General features: G+C 39.6%; 1 protein-coding gene across 4 annotated transcripts in view; it reads left to right on the forward strand.

The window, feature by feature from the left end:
* Positions 1 to 16,892, forward strand: part of KCNQ1 (potassium voltage-gated channel subfamily Q member 1) — a 364,018-nt gene that overhangs the window by 231,950 nt on the left and 115,176 nt on the right. For all 4 annotated transcript variants that reach the window (XM_074585726.1, XM_074585723.1, XM_074585724.1 and 1 more), the window contains one exon: positions 13,689 to 13,764. In XM_074585726.1, the coding sequence (XP_074441827.1) occupies positions 13,689 to 13,764 (76 nt within the window). The remainder of the gene's footprint in view (positions 1 to 13,688; positions 13,765 to 16,892) is intronic.

Raw genomic sequence — 16,892 nt, forward strand, 5'->3', positions numbered from 1 at the left:
GGCTGTGAAAATGGAGATTAGTAACTTATGGCTGATATAACGGAGAGGAAGAGCCACAAGATGGATGCAGAAAACATAACGGGGAGAAAAAGGTAATTGGAAAGTGTAACAAAGTCAGAGGAGAAGAGAGGGGCCAAGAGCTAATGTGAAGGAAGGCGACTCGAGAAGAGAGCTGGCTCACAGTGCCATGGAGGGAAAAGAGAGCCTGATGCAGTGCTCTTTTAAATAAGACTGTCAGGATTGCTTATCTAATTAAATCGGCGGAGCTCTGATTTGAACCAGCTGAGGGTTTGGCCATTTGTTTCTGATTCTACCTCTTTTGCAGGTAAGACATTTGGGAGGGGGGGGGTGTGTGTGTGTGTAAAAAGTAAATTATCACAGTAGTTCACAATATCACAGCCAAGCAAGGTATCTTTCTGCTTTCCTAGGTAACGTTTGCTGTGTGTTTTGTGGTACGATGTAAAATGTTAATCTTGAGGTGGGAATGTCCTGATTCTCAGACAACGATAACACAAATGGTGGCAATGCTGAGCCCTCCTTAATTCCACTACTAGTGTGTTCCCTCAAATGACTGTCCTGGACTGTAGTCGCTCTTCCAGACATTGGTAGTTTAGTTCTCATTTCCATTTAATTCACTGTGTGCTGATACTGCCAAGAGAAATGCACTGTCCTATTAGTTCTTTGACTGCTGGATTCCTTGACTGCATTGGTAACACTGAAGAAAAGATTTCTAGAGTAAATAGAGCCCACCTAAAACTGGCCAGGATCAAGAGATTCCTAGCTGCTGCACTGAGTGTACTTGAGCTGATGCTCAACCCTTATCGAGGAAATGTTACTTTGCAGAAATGTGAGCTGCAAAACTGTAAAGTTACAAAGTGGGATGATATTTTTAACAAAGTACTTGACTTTAAATCATTCTGTAAACATAATCACATATTTAAACAATGAGATAGGAATATTAAGCAAAACATTTTTTTTCTGTGTAACAGAACTTAACTTGAAAGGTACAACAGGCTTATTAACAGTTTCTGAATTGAGAGGGAGAAAGTAATTAAAACACGTGGTGTTTTCCATATCTGACTTGCTAAAGAATGACTCTAGGCCAAAAAATACGTTGTTGAGCTGTTCTTATGCTTTGAAGCCACAGAAACGGAGTTCACATACCAGAGTAGTTAGTCCCAGCCAGTTTCTGTCTCCAGCATATCAGCTCATAAAATTTCTCCTGTCTTTTTGCAATAGTAATAACACAGTATATTCTTTAACTATTAGCTAAAACAGGAGAACTCAAATGTTTCTATCTTAAAAGTTTTTTTATGTGTACAAATTTTTCAAGTTTCTACTGATCCCTCGATATGCAAAACAAGTGTGTAAATTCAAGCCCATGTTCTCCCCTTGACTTCAATAAGGCGACTCGTGCGCATCAAGTCCTACACCCGCTTTGGTGAGATGAGGGGCTTCAAAGCAACTTGGTACCTTCAGGCAGGAGCTTTTGCACGGGATCTGCTTTAAAGAAGGGTTTATCTAGCTAGTCATTTTGAACACATAATTCGGTAAGTGTCATGCAGTCCATATTTTTGGTGGCTTTCAAGCTGCAAAGTGCTTTGTCCTTCATACTCATACAATTTGCACATCTGGTTACATATGGAACAGGTCGGATTGTCACAATTCTTTAGGTACCTCATGAGATTTTTCAGAACTATGTATCCCAACCTAATTAGATGGGCTGATAGACATCTTTGGAAATCCCAGTGGGGATTTGGAAATCCCAGTCTGAAAGTGTCTGTATCCAAATATGAGCTTGGGTTCACAAGAGACAAAGATGAGATCTTGATCTGAGCATCTGCAGGACTAAAGTGAAGCAAGGGAGATGATATTTGAAATTGGACTGTGGCTTTAAAAACCTGTAGCAAGAATAGGATGAAGGTGAAGCAGTTCAGGGTCTAATCTTAAATTTTCAACAAAGAATGAGTTTGTGAAAAAGTCAGTCTTTGGTTTAAAACAATTTCCAAAAAAAGGTCGTGGTGACTATTGTGGTTACTGAGATTTGCTGACACGTGATTTGACATATCAAATGTCGGTTGTAAGAGACAATGGTGTTTTCCCAAATCTTTCTTTGCAAGTACAATTACATAAATCAGTCTTAGCAAGCTATTTAGAACAAGGACTTGGATTTTTTTTTAGGTTTTGTCTCTGATTATTATTGTAGTACAAAATTTTAGCCATGACTGCATATTTTGGATGCTCCCATAACATGCCCAGTAGCTAAGATTGAATTCATTTCATGCTGCGTTTTTCTAACATTCTCAGGTAGCTATTTCTTCACTTGAAAAAGATTCAGTTGCCCATTGTTGCCACTTTAGAGGCGTTTTTCCTATGAATTGCAGCCTTTTCAGTGAAGTACAGAAATACCCGAGCTTTTCATCAGGACACATGGACATGAACTGCAGCCAATAAAGGGACAGAGGTTGGATTACCGTGAGCAAATATTGTGGATGCAGATGAGTGATGTTGCATTAAGCTTAGAATTACCTCTCTTCTCCTCCTTTCAACTGTCCTGGGTTGCTTTTGTTAGGATTTACTCTAAAATATTACATTGGTGTAGAGATTTAACATGACGTACCATCATACTTTATTTCAATCCGAGCACGTTTCTGTTTTTAATCATACCGTTGTGTCACGTATGTGAGTGAGTTTCTGGAAGTACTGGACAAGGTATAGACTAGTGCTTCTTGGCAATGCTGATATTCCAATCAACTCTTTTGCACTGTGTTTTTTTTATTTAAAAAAAAAAAAAAGGAAAAAAAAAGGGGCTAGATATTAGGATTCAAGTTTGAACAGGCTGTGCTGGGTTTGCAGTGCTTTTTGTCCAGTGAGCCATAAGAAAGGCAAAAATGATAGGGAAATGGCTGGGGATCTTAAAAGACAATAAATAAACGCTCTTTTTATCATCTTAATGCTCTTACATATTTCTGAAGAGAAATTACCGCTAATGTGTTAGTATTAGTTCTCCTATTGCCTGATTAAGGAGTTTATAACCTTACGGTGAGACGACAGGCTGCTAGTTACTTCTTTCCCAGTGAAATACAGCCTGATATTCAAAACCAGAGGCCTGTGTTTGCCAGGTCTTGCTCTGTAAGAGAGATCCTAATCTCAACAAGATAAACTGCTTAAATAAAAGTTGATGAAAGAACAGTCCGAATAGTGGATTATGCTGTAACTGTTTTACACTGTTTTGCTTTAGGACAATTCTGTGCTTGTGTCCTTAGGGAAGTCGGTCGAAGAGCTGAAGTTTTCGGTGTTTACAGGACTGTATTCATCTTGATTTTTACTAAGTTGATTTCTGTTCAGTACTTGCATATTCATTTTCATTTTGTTCTGGGAAGAAATTATGGGGAAAGGGTTAAGAGCATGCTTGCTCTTCATCTGTTTTAAATCCATAAATGTGAGCCCCTGTGCTGTTTCTAGGTTTCAGATTACGCTCTGTGATTTATAGGAAAAGGCTGTTCTCCACAAGTTTAAATCCCATGTGTTTCTCCACCATTGTAAAATAACAAATCCTTGAGAACGCTTCCAGTCGCAAAAATTGCAGTTTTGAACTACATTTGTAACTGTTTTTTTCTTCGAAGTGATGGTATTGGCATAGGAAGTGAAGTCCCCTTGTCCTAATGCTATTCGTTCAAGGTTTGCCATGCTTTTCATTGCCGCTTGCACAAACTGTAGCAACACCCTTATGTTTTTAGTCTTCTATCACTTTATTTTTGGAGGATACACCCACTAAAAAGTGCAGCTGTGAGCAGACACTTATATCATTCTGCGTAAGTTCCATGCAGAGCCCCTACAGAGATGGCAGGCCAGAAGCCACGGTGACCTAACAGTCCATCACCTTCCAGACCCTTCTAGTGTCTCATGGTGTAAATCACCACAGGATTTGGCCTCATGTTTTTCAGTTGATTTCTGTGGCAATGATGGAGTATTTTTTGATATGGTATGATTTCAGAATATTACGCTTAGAAACAGCTTTGCAGTGGCGCCATCCGTCTTCTCTTTTTCTTTATTAAATGGCAGGCGAATTTGACAGTCATCTCTGTAGTAGAAAACAACATGGAAAATGTTATGATTTCTGAAATAGTATTGTCACTGATTTGGGGAATGTAAATATCGCTATTCAGGTCAATGGCTTTTTTCTTTGAGATGTTTCTTCCTGCTGTAATTCCTGTCTCTGCAACAGGAGAGCTGCTTTATTTTGCCAGTCGCAACTGGATAATGATTTTCATTTGTGTTGAACAGCTGAGATACTCTCTTGATTTACCTATTTTGCCATGGTAGAATAGCCTGAACTTGTGAGGGTGTATGAGTGAATCTAATCTCTTGCCTATGATTGATTTTACAAATAAAAAATAACTTCTTTGTGTCTATTCACCATTATTTAAAAATACGCATCTCACTGAGATGAGGGGGAAAAACTGAAGGAGCTTCTGGCTAAAGTCATCGTGTGAGGTTAAATAAGTAGCAATGCAATATTGTTTTGACCTTCCATTGATCCCCTATGAACTGTGTCAGTAGTTGATCTAATAAAAGCTTATTTCTTTTGTCTCAAAATGAAAGGTTAACTGGGATGTTAGTAGTAGTATTACATGATGACTCTTAATTAAGATGTGGGATACACATCATTGAATTAGCATGTTAAAGTAGTATGTAGAGTGGAAACAAATAATTGAGAATTCTTAATGAGTTGATCATAATTTTGATGCTTTTACATCTCGTACACAGCTATTTCTGTGTACCGGTTGTATCTGATACGTGTTCTGGGCAATGCAATTTAAGCCAAATAGAAAAGCCAAACTCCGCCTTGAGTTTGCCGTGGGCTTGTAACTCCCTACGACAAATACAACAAAGAGCTACCGCGCAGTGTTAACAGCTTGTTGAGCATAATGAAGTAGTGTAGCATCAGCTGGTTTAATATTCGAAGGTTATTGTAAGTTTAATAGGCCAACAACAGAGAAGCAAGTAACCATAGGCAATGCAGGTATTTCTTCTCAGTATCACTGATTGTAGCCCTGCATATCCTTGTATGATTCGGAGCCATGAATGACAAGCTCTGCAAAAAGTATTTTTTTAATCTGAAAATGTTGCGCTTAACCAGATGCTGCAAGATAATAATATCCCTGGCTTTCCGTGTGCGCTGAACTACAGTCCTGTTGTGTTCTGTCTTCAGCTTCTTTAGAAAAAGAGTTTAACGTGTCAGGCTATGTCTGTAAGACAATGCCATACGTTATTATTTACTTATCTGTGATCTCATTTGTGTCTAGGTTACTCTCAAATTGCTTGGCCTTGAAAGCGTGTAAAAAAGCAACTGCCTTCTGACTCACTCTCAAGATACAGAGAGTGAAGAGCTGAATAAAGGTTCACTGTGATTTGATACGGGTATCTACATCAATTGGTATTTTATACTGATACCACCAAAGTTGGGGAACAACAGCCAATTCTGACAGAAATGGGAACTGGTTTTTATATTTGTCCTGCTTTCTCTACAGGGTATTTTGGTCCCTTCCAAAAATAATTTTGTCTGCCTGTTTTTTTTTCCCCATGTCCTTTGTGCAACTTCTCATACCCTGGTAACAGACCTAAGTAAAAACAGAACTGTGAAAAAACACAGCAAAGACGATTTAGGATGTACGAGAAATCTCATGCTCTTGCCTGATTTCAACACAAACTTTTATATCTTAGCTGGCATTGTTGTGGGCAGGCCACAAAGGAAACCTCTGATGCTACACCTGTTTGCCCCGGCATACCATTGGTTCTGAAAACGTATCCATGATCTCGATTCTAGCTACAGCAGTTTATCTTGGTTCCAGATGTACTATGTGTTGGACCATTTCCCTCAAGAGAAGATGAACAAATTTGAGCGTTGCACTCCAAAATCCTATGCTGTTTAGCTATTCTGGATCCTCTTCTGTTTAGTTGGAAATCATTTTTGGTTTTATTTGTCAGGATCTGCTGAGGAATAGAGGGACAACTGGGGATGGAGCGGAGAGTCAGCTTGCTTGAAAACTGCTCTTAATGGTGTGTTTATCTTCCTTATCCTGTGTCCGGTCTCCCAGCATCACACGAATGCTTTGCAGAGAGCTGTTCTTGAAAATTCGGTTGTAAAATGATCTACCTTGAGTTACAGCAATATAGTCATCATGCAGCAGTACAGATAGTAGAGAGTTTGTACTATGGGTGAGTTACGAAGCCAAGCCCCTCGTGAGACTTGTGTTCCCTGTCAGAAAAACTTCTGCGCTTTGTGCCATCTCTTGCTGATCCACATGGCAGTTATTATTTTTACCTGTGTTAACTCCAGGTCAGGAGAGCAATGGTTCTTTCCGTTCTCAGGCCTGCAGTTAAATATTCATTTCAGATTGCCTTGATATGAGCTTATTTTAAAGGTCTAGACTGATGAGCTGTATTTTCCAGAGTTGCTCCGAGTCTCAGATTGGTATTAGTGCCTGAAACAAGTCAAGTCACTTGATCTTGTTTTCCCCTTTCTGTAAGAAACCCCCACCTCCTGCTTCCCCGCTGCCCCTTGGCCACCTCTCCCAGGTCACTGGTGGAGAGCTCGAGATTCTTCCTGGTCTGCCAAATGCGGCCGATCAGGTTTCCCACCAGCTGCGCGAAGGCTCCCAAAGCAGGAGAAAATCCCCAGTGCTGTGCTGAAGGCAGCGCCTGTGCCCTCTCCAGCTGTACGCCAGAGTTCCAACCCTGCTGAGACGCAGCTGGGAGCTGGGGAGATCCCATCACGCTCCGAGCTGTGGTTGCTGAGCTGCCCGCCCCACGGGGAGGCTGCATCTCTCCGATGGCTTCCCCCACTTATGTACCACGCTCCAGTGGCATGACTGTGAAAAACCTACACACTTTTTTTCCTTTTTAAAGCATTTCTTACAATAGTAGGCTGTTTTTATTATTAACTGAAGATGTTAAAACATCAAAATCCTCCAAAGGCAATGATATTTTTTTAACTTCTCTTTCGCATGTCCCTTAAAAATCCACAAACCAAGCTAAACCAGACTATCTGTGGAGAAAAGAGGATTGCTATAACTACATGAAAGGATTTCTGAGATAAGCCCATGACTTTTGAGAAGGGAGACATGAAAGCTGCTGTAAAATAAAATACAAATCCATTAAAAGATGACTGTGGATTTAAAATTACGTGTTTTAAATAAAAAAAAAAACAACCACCAATAGTTGGGAGTTGAGGGGAAGAGTTAATTCAGCATAAGCTAATCCCCTGGGCTACGTTCACATTCAATAAATAATAATCAAGATGTTTACTGGCTGAAGGGTTCACCAAAAGTGTGAATTTGACATTACCCTTACAGAGTATTCTTGCAGAGCAATTTTTTTTTAATTTATAATCACTAATACTCCTATGGGAAGTCAGCCCCAGCAATTAACCTACATAGGGAACAGAAATTAAATTATGAGACGTGCATTTAAGTCAAAGCAGCTTGTGTTTTTAAAATTAAACATCCGGAACATATTATTCTATAGAAATTATTAATCAAATGTCTTCATAGAAATCATTTGAGGCTGACATTGAATTATTCAGTGCTTAGATGAACAAATGCATTTGATGAAATCTTACCTGTCCATTACCAGTTTGCGAGCATAAATAAGAGTTCAGTAGACGTAGATCTTTTGTAATCAGACTACGTGTTCTCCAGTAATTACTAGAATGCCCAAGTTTCTAAAGAAGTTTTAAAAATGTAGCTTACCTGCTATTTGTGATTCTCCTTGTTCTACACGATATCTGTTATTTCTGTATTCCTATTGCATTTAAACCCGTGAAGACCCTGGAGGTGAGGGCTGTGGGGGATAGTTGAATTCATTTCATTTGGCTCATCTCTAGTTTCCAACTTTACTTTCAGGAATGGATGGGAAGTCCAGAGGGGCATGGTCTAGTAAAGAACGTTTGTCCATTAAAAATAAATACATTCATACATCGAAAATGTTCTGGGAGCATTTATGTAAACACCAAGCTCAGTTGAAGCCCATTTAATAAAACTTCAGTTTTGTAAACTGGTTTGCTCTTCAAGTGTTGTCATACTTTTCTAACACTTCTGGGCAGCTTCTACTGGTTTGTCCTTAAGGTGGTTTTTGTGAATCGTTTATGGGCCAGGGTATATTTTGAGAGGTGCCGATAAATGTATCATGATGATGGCAAAAAACAGTTGCCAAGCTCTAGCAACAAATGAAAGGAAAAGCTGGGTAGCCTACGTTATTTGAAATAATCAGTGATTCTGATTTTTTTTCTGGTACGGTGATCGAGCATTTCCTATTACAGAATACACCGTGATGCAACCTAACCCCTTCCAATTTATTGCATCGAAAATGTTGCCCGGTACGGAGAGACTCCCATCAACTGTAATGGGCAGGGAATGACAGAATGTGTGAAAAGACAAGAATAACCTTGAGCCACAGCAAATTCTATACCAAAAGCGCCTGGAGGACTAATGATGAAAGATTTCATTAGACTTAAACACACTAATGAAATGGCTTAATGCAGTTACTCTGAACCTCATCCACCAGATTCTCTGACAGGGAACGCTTTTCAGTGCCTGAATGGAAAAAATATTTCAGTTCACATGCACAACATATTATTAAAATCTGATGTGTTAAAGATAAAGTTCAAGTCTAAATAATGATTAGTGCCAAGAACTCCAGGCCAACCAACTTCAGCCTTCTTTCTTAATACTTTAGCTCTGTCTTAAGTCAGAAATTCAAGATGACTACAGAGAATTTAAATATGTTTGAAAACTGAGCTTGACTTCAAATCAGTGTTAGGTTTACTGAGAAATGGGCATTTTGTAAAAGATATTATAAATCTGTGTCTCTCTCCTACTGAGTTTTTGTTCTTGTTAAACTCATTCTGAATAGACAGCATTGAACTTTTAGCTCCAATAATATCAGCGTCCATGTACGTTGGGAGGTCTGCGCCAGACGTTATGGCCCTGAAAATAAAATGTTCCACAAATGAACAAAAAGGCAAGTGTTATAAATAGGATATCAGCAGCGCCTTTCCTCTGTCTTGTTGCTTTAATATTTCTGTTAACACTAAACCAATATGTACAACACCTTCCTGAGATGAAAAAGGCAACAAACTTCTAATGGCATTACTAAGGATTTGATATAGAATTCAGCAGCTTTGTAAGGACAATAAATATTTCTAATTAGTAATTGTTTTTCCTTTCTTGTTCTTTAATGAAAAAAAAAAACCTGTGTATTTCAGAATAGGGATTAATCTTGTAAAACTTAATTTCAAAAAAAGAAAAGTTTTTATTTTTCTTGAAATGTAAAACAACCAAACCGTGCAACTGCTTACTTCCTTTTTTGTAGAGCCACTTTTTTTTTTGTAGCCAAAAACCTTAGCCTTGGTCCCAGAAAGTGTTCTTCTGGGGTGGCCCTGCAGGTCCCCTTGCAGGAAGGAAGCAGCCGGTGCTGGCTGAAGCCGGTGACATTCACTGTGGCTGTCGGTGAGCGCGGGGCTGGGGAGTGAGCCACGCCGTGGGACACCTATTGAGGTTTTGGCTGGCTGTGTCGTGAAAAATTAATAATACTGCGATGAAATGTAGAAGTAGCTCCATTACAATAGTTTGGAGCATTTGTAAATGTACAACAACTTTCCAACCAAATGAGAACGTTTGTAAAATTACCTGAAGTTCTTCGACATGCTTGTTTTCCAAGTTATGTGAAATTCCAGTCCAGATTTATGACGGACTAATGAAGAGATCAGGTTTCCTCCAAATGACTTGTTGTAGGTTAAGTATCCTAACAACAAAAGGAGGCAGGAAAAAACTAATGATTTCTGGTCTTTTTATTCTGTCAGGCTTTCTTCTGTAATGTAGGTGCTCAATCCATTGTATTTTGTTGCTGGGGTTTTTTTTTGCCTTGATTTCTTATGCTTTGAGGAGTGCCTGCATCTGCAACAGGTTACTTTTTCAATGCACAAATAAAGCACACCTAGTTTATACCTACAAATAATTCAGGCTTGTATGAATTTATCGACCCTATTACCACCGGGATGGTTTTCTGTTCTTGATGAGCTGTTATATCCTCCTTCACCCTTCTGGATCATTCCTGTGGGTTCTGACAATGTTATGGCTTCACTGGTGGCTTTGGGACCTAATTCTGAGTTTAAGTCCACGGGAAATGTCACGTAGTATGCGCCGTGTTCAAGGTGATCTTGACGTCCTGTTTATATTGAGAAAGAAAATTGCTGGTAGCCAGTGAAAGCTATTGGCAATTTTTCTTCGGAAAGGTGCAGGCTGAGATGTTGTCTAGTATTGGAAGCAGTAATCTTTAGCTTGGTTTTTTGGGCGTACAAACTACTTCAGTTTATTTTTGAAGGTAATGTGCTGATGGTTAATGGAATCGCTCAAATGGTGATTGGAAGTCCCTTTGGATGTCTGTTATCACGAGAACAATGGTGAGGCTCAAAGCCTGACGAACACTCGGATAAGGAAAATAGCTTCGTTAACACAAGGGCAAAAACCTTGTCTGCTGACCCTGATGCTACTGCACTTATCAAACAAGCTTTCTCCCGAAGTTGGGCAAAACCAAACATGTAAAAATGAGGGATTTCAGTTGCAAGAGAGCTTAGCTCCCACAGCAATGCTGAAGCCGGTGGGCTCTCTGGAGTATCCCAGTAGTCCCTAAAACTCCTTCCCTGCGATCGGAGACTAGCTCTGCACGGCAGTACTTCTCCAAAGGGCGTCTCCAGCTGGCTGTGGGGAGGCACACACAGCGAAGGTATGCTGCTGCTCTCTGTAAGCACGCTCAGATGGTGGCATTTCCTGACACACTCCTAAAAAAAAAAACCCATATTCATGAAACTCTCTGAAAGGTCTGAGGACGGTAATGTATTGAGTCGCTATCTGGCACCCGAGCGTGCTTGATGTCCCCAGAGGTTGCAGACAGCCATTCTGTAACCAGAAGTCAGAGATGTCGCAAGTGGCTGAACAAACAAGTATCGCCAGTTAATGGTTAAGCTCTCGATTTACTAAAGCATTTGTTACCAGTTTGCAAGAGATCAAACAACCGTGAATCATAACCTTGGCTACTAATTAAATCCTTTATTCCCTTCCCTCATCGCAGAAGCATTTAATCTTGAGGAATCAGGACAGCCTGTTGTGCAGAATTAGATTTTACAGCATAAGCAGAAACAAGCTTACTGTAAGGTTTCCTACTGGAGCTGGAAATGGGAAGGAATAAAATGAAACTATTAACTTTCCTTCCTGGCATGGAAGTTCGTGTTAGCACCGAACAATAACTGATGTGAAAGAGCTGTATTGGAAAATCATTTTGGTGGTATAGTTTTGTTTTTTCGCTGAATGGCGAATATCGTTTTTATTATCCAGCTGTCTTGCTTATAGATGAGACTCGTCATCTAGATAGAGAATGAGGGATTTGGTCTGCTTTACTAGTGACCGTCTGTCCCAAAGAAAAATAGTTCACTCAGAAATAATGGACTGTGAAGAACACCCCGGAGGAAATGAGGCATAAACCAAAATACTACCAGCAGTTTTATTGCAATCGAAATTTATTTCTGTTTGTCATAAGATGTTTTTGTGTGCATCTGTGTATATGATGGATAGCTGCATGACAGTTACACTTTCACACCTTTGATATTTAATAGCAAATTAAGCAGCCTTTATCTTTTGGGCTCCCGTCTCTGTGAAGCAGGACTTTAAAAACCCCAAACGCTTTATTTCCCTTGGTTTTTGGTGAAGTTGTCCTCGTCCCTAGCAGCGGAGCGATGCAGCAAGGGCTCACAGAACAGGGATACCACGGACTAGCAGGAGGCCAACTCCGTTCACTGGGACTCGATCCAAACAGGCACCCATCCCAGTTAGGAGGAGCAAATTTCTGTTTTTATAACATGAACCGTGATCTTGCAGTGGGATCTGCGGGAGCAGAGACCTGGAGAGAGTCTCTCTGAGACTCCGCAGTAAGGTGTTAAGAGGGAAGGGCCTCCCTGTATAGATCCAACTGCAGATTCCCAAATTGGTGCATAACTGTTGAGGCACAGTCACTTTACATAAACGCAATTACCGTCTTAGCAATCTGTAGGCCTGTGGTGAAAAGCTGTACGTTATTAGTTTGAAAAGTGATCGTATTTTACACAGTATCCAGAGAAAGTAATCTTTTCTGTCATTGCTAAATCTGAACAATTTCTGTAAGAGAAAGAAACCACCTGAGAGGCAGTATCTACAAGTAGAAAGTGAGGGCTTTTTTTTTGATTCTGTTTTTGGCTTTGCAGAAAGCCATTTTCCCACTAAAAATGTGAGTTTTCAGAAGGGGAACACCCCAGCTACACCTGCCATGCTGTTTAAGGACAGATATCCACCATTTCCACATACAGAACTTTGTTTGCTGTGGGAAATCTGTCCTGAGGAAATACGTGAATACTCACTAAAACTCCAGGTTATGTTTAACTGACGAGGCTTGTGTGATACCACACTACAGCATACCAAGACCCAAACCTGTACAGAACTTAAGTATGACTTTTCCATCCCATAGTGAGTATGAATGCTGTCAGGTTCAGTACAGAAAGCCCTGCCTAGCGACATCTCAATATGCCGGTCTATCACTATTTATGAAGATAAAACATCTGGAATATCTAACTCTGGTTTTATTGCTGCTTCCCCAAAGCCATCACTAGAAGTCGGTTTGGGATAAGAGTTAGAAATATTAGATATTCATGCATTTAAAAAGGAAATAGAGATTGTGCAATGATATCATTCAAGCACGTTGATAAGAGCAAGTAGAATAAATCGTCGGCACAGCTTAAATGTTTGATTTGATATCTTAATGTTAAGAAGGAAAATACATCATTTTGCAAGCTTTGAAAATTTTCAAGTATCTGTTGCTCTAAATGAACTATTTAAAAAATAATTGCAGAGACTGAAAATCTGTTAACTACAAGGAGCAAATTATTATTTTTTAATTCTGTTTTCTGTTCATATGCACGTGCATGAAGAGGGGGGTATATTTGTTTAAAGACCTTTCAGATCGTTTTGTCTTTATGTGCCCTCACAGTTCGGTTTTGGGATAACTGTGTGTGGATGTTGCATCCAGATACCACAAGATCATTTGGATTGTTTAGCAGTCAACAAGTCAAAAATCTTTAAAGTGTTTTGGGGTTTTTTTAAATAATTTTTGAAAAACAAATTTGTGTAAGTGAAGAAACATACTGTACAGGACTTGGGGGTGGAAATAAAAGCAACACAAAGAAACCACAAAAAAATCCCCAAAAGCTGGATTTCTAGAGTGACCGTGTATAAAAGCCGTGCACGGCTGCATATGCAGAAGCTTGATTGGTTTGGGGGGGTTGGGTTTTTTTGTGGCAATTAAACCAGGAAAGATGGGTGGAGGTTTGCTTAGACATAGGAGGAGGTTTTGTGGACACCTCTTTTTTACTGTGAAATGCGTGCAAACCTAGCATAGGTCGGATGAAATCCTGGATTTTTATAGCCTTCTTGAAAGGTGGGGAAGCTCAACATAATAGTGTGTTGTGCTCCTAGGCTGAATCGCAACTACTTACATTACACATTCACGTGTTAGTGAAGCATTTACTGCAGACTGTTATATTTATTGTCTGGACGGAGATGCTCTTTCACCCCGCTCACCTTGCCTCATTTTTCCCGCAGGCTGCGAGAACACCATCGTGCTGCAATTAAGGTGATTCGCAGGATGCAGTATTTTGTGGCAAAGAAAAAGTTTCAGGTGAGTTGTGAATAAAAAAACTCCTTTTCTAAATAGACCCTTTTATTCTCCTGATTCATTGTTCTTTTAGAAACTTAAGAGAGACTAACACAATTCGTTTCAGTAATGGTGAGCTACACCCACTATTCTCTTCTTCCCTCAATAGCGTGGTTGTTTAGCAGCAGGTTAGTCAACTGAGGATGCACTGGAAATAGGCTAAACTCCTGAAATGCAGTCTGAATTAAAATGTTATTTTCTGCTAATGGACTTGACCCTTAACCCTCTGTTATCACTGTCTCTTTCTCGCAGTGCAAACATTCTCATATGTCTCCATTAATTCTGAGCTGCGTGTTACTGTCATGCTGAGTCAGTAGGATTAGAGATTAAAATACTGCCTCAGCCTTGTTTCTGTCTCTTACTCAATGATAATGAAATCCTGATGGGAAACCAGGGTGGAAATTTGTTAGCGTATTGGAAGGTTTCTCCTTCCTTTTCCCTTCTCCCATCTGCATAGGCAGGGGACCTCCTTCCCAGTTGGTGAGATACGGGCTCTCTTTGCTCCTCTAGTCTTCACTGACATACGCTTCCTGTGATATTGTGATACCATAAGCATTTAACAGTAGCTAATTAGCCTCGTTGCCTGCTCTGAATAAAAAATTCTGACTGCAAACTTTCTAAGAATGTGGTTTCTAAATCAATTTCATTAATCCAGTAAAAACACCTGTCAACAGCCTTCAGCTTGATTCAAACCAGGTGAATATATACGTTTCTATTTATGTAAGAAATTTATTGCTTTATGTAAAATTAATTAATAAGGGACAATCTCCAGAGAACAGGCTTCACAACTGAAAATGCAAAGAGAGAGAGGAGCTTAACTGCCCACATCCATTTTCATATATGACCTTGCCACTACTGCTTACAATAGACTAAAAAGCTTTTCCGCCCTTAATCTAGACACCCCCCCCTGAAAAGGGAGGGTGTTCTTTTTCCTTCAAATTTGAAAGGCGCAAAGTTTAGGATCAAAAAGATGATGATGACGATGACGACTAATGGTCCAAAGAGATCATTGTTTCTGTAAGGCGACGCTCGCTGCCGCTTCAAAACCACGATTCTGACTTCCTCATTGAAATGTAGAAGCACTGCCTGAATTCTTTAGCAATTTCCTACTTTGAATCTTTTTATTTTTACTAACACTTTATGGCTAAGTTTGCCTGAGCTTTGGAGAAATTAGTTTCAGTTGTGTAAAATGTATTCGGACTGTCACCATTTAGGCTGAAATCTCCCACGTCCGGGGTTTTCTTGAAGAGAGTGCTTTCAGAAAGTTCCTGCTGCCACATTTCACCTGTTGTTTTTATGAGACTAAAATTAAGGCAGGCACAATATCTGGACTCCTTGAAAATCAATTTTATAGTCATTTTGTTGAGAAGCTCCTTAACACTTGCTGGCCAGCACTTGTAACTTGGCAAGGGACGTGGCCCGTTCCAGTGGGGTGCCCACTGCTGTTCTGTGAAAAACTGCCTAAATGCGGCCAGTTCCATTAAACTTTAATTTATTCTCATTCTAAAACCTGATTGTGATCCTTTGCTGCGTGGTAATTACTGAATCATTGCTCTCATAAATTTAGATCATAAAATATTTGCCCTAGTGTTAACTAAACTGCTTAGAAACAAGAAATCTACACATTTTGTATCTACCTCCCGAGTGGTATTTGTCAAAAACAGATTTTGAAAATGCCTGAACACTGTGTGCAATGTTATCCACCTGGCAAATAAACAAAACTCCCCTGCGGCAGGTGATTTGATAGAAGCTGAAAAAGCATTTGACTGAATAGAATGGGACTATTCAGTTCGTACTTAAAACTCGTTTGTACTCGGTATCCCGGTCGCTAATCTGGCTTCTCAGTTGTACTCTCACTTTCGCATCTGCAAAAGGCCTGGTCTTGGCCATCTACAAAGTCCTTCCAACAAGGTTGTCTCTCATCCTTCTTTAGTAGTCTCTTTTCTTCCTGAGCTATCAATATTAGCTGTTACTAAAGAACTAAAAACATCAGTGAGGCTGAAGTGAAACGTATCTCAAGGCACTCCTGCGTGCAAGGGATACGCGGCTGTTTGTCAGACGCAGAATGTCCCAATAGGAACCTATCGGGGCTATCTGATACTTCTTCATAATTTCTGAATACAGGGTTATGACCGAGTTTAAAAATTTGGAGAGCACCAAAGGTACAGTTTTCAAAAGCACCCAAGTAACTTAATGCACAAAGTCACCTTGAAATTCAAGCCACAAGGTGCTTTTGAAAATCTCTCCTGTAATTAAGAGATAATCACTGTCATTATTCTTTCCTCAAAAGTATGTTGTAAATCTGCTTTGTTCTATTGTATGCACATAAAATAGTCATAAGAAATTAAAATGTTTAAACATGTGCCAAGTAGTGACTATACAGTTCCTAATAACCAGTCCAATGCAATATCTGAAATCAAGGTAAAGCACAAGATGCATTTTAAAAATGTATCTTACAGCGTTGAAGAGGTCTGTATAGATGTTTTCTGCTAGATATTTGCCTTCGAAGCTTTTTGTGTTTATGTGAAATGTGTCTTCCTAAAAGAAAATCCAGGAGTTTTTCGGGGTTGTTTTTTCTATAGATATTGAAAAAAAAAAAAATTCAGCTGAAGTCCATTGGACTAGTCACGCTTAAAATTAGCTGGAAAATAATTGCAAGGCCAGCACTTAAAAGGAGTACTTTTTAGAGATGTCTCTGAAGCTTTTGGGGAGGGGGAAGCATAGGAAGAAGGAGAGGAAGAGGAAAATTTTGAAAATAGGTCCCAGCATGAACCCAGCGTGGTTCTTAAACTATACCAGCTGTTTGCAGGATACACCTGTATGCCTAAATCTGCCGAGATACATTTTTTTATTTTTTTTTAAGAGCTCAATTTATAATAGGGCCTGATGGCACCACAAGGACAAAAGTCAGAAAGAAGAGCCTTCCTGTTTAAAAAAAATAAAATAAAATAAAATAAATAAAGATAAGCTAAACAGGGAAACGGAGACATTTCAAAGGACATGAAAAGCAATTCTTTGTGAAGCATCGCACTTGCCCATCATTTCCTCTTTAAAAGAAGGATGTAGGATTAAGACAGAAAATTATGCTCTAT

The sequence above is a fragment of the Larus michahellis genome, chromosome 4 (genome assembly GCF_964199755.1).
Source record: "Larus michahellis chromosome 4, bLarMic1.1, whole genome shotgun sequence".
Classification (NCBI taxonomy): domain Eukaryota; kingdom Metazoa; phylum Chordata; class Aves; order Charadriiformes; family Laridae; genus Larus; species Larus michahellis.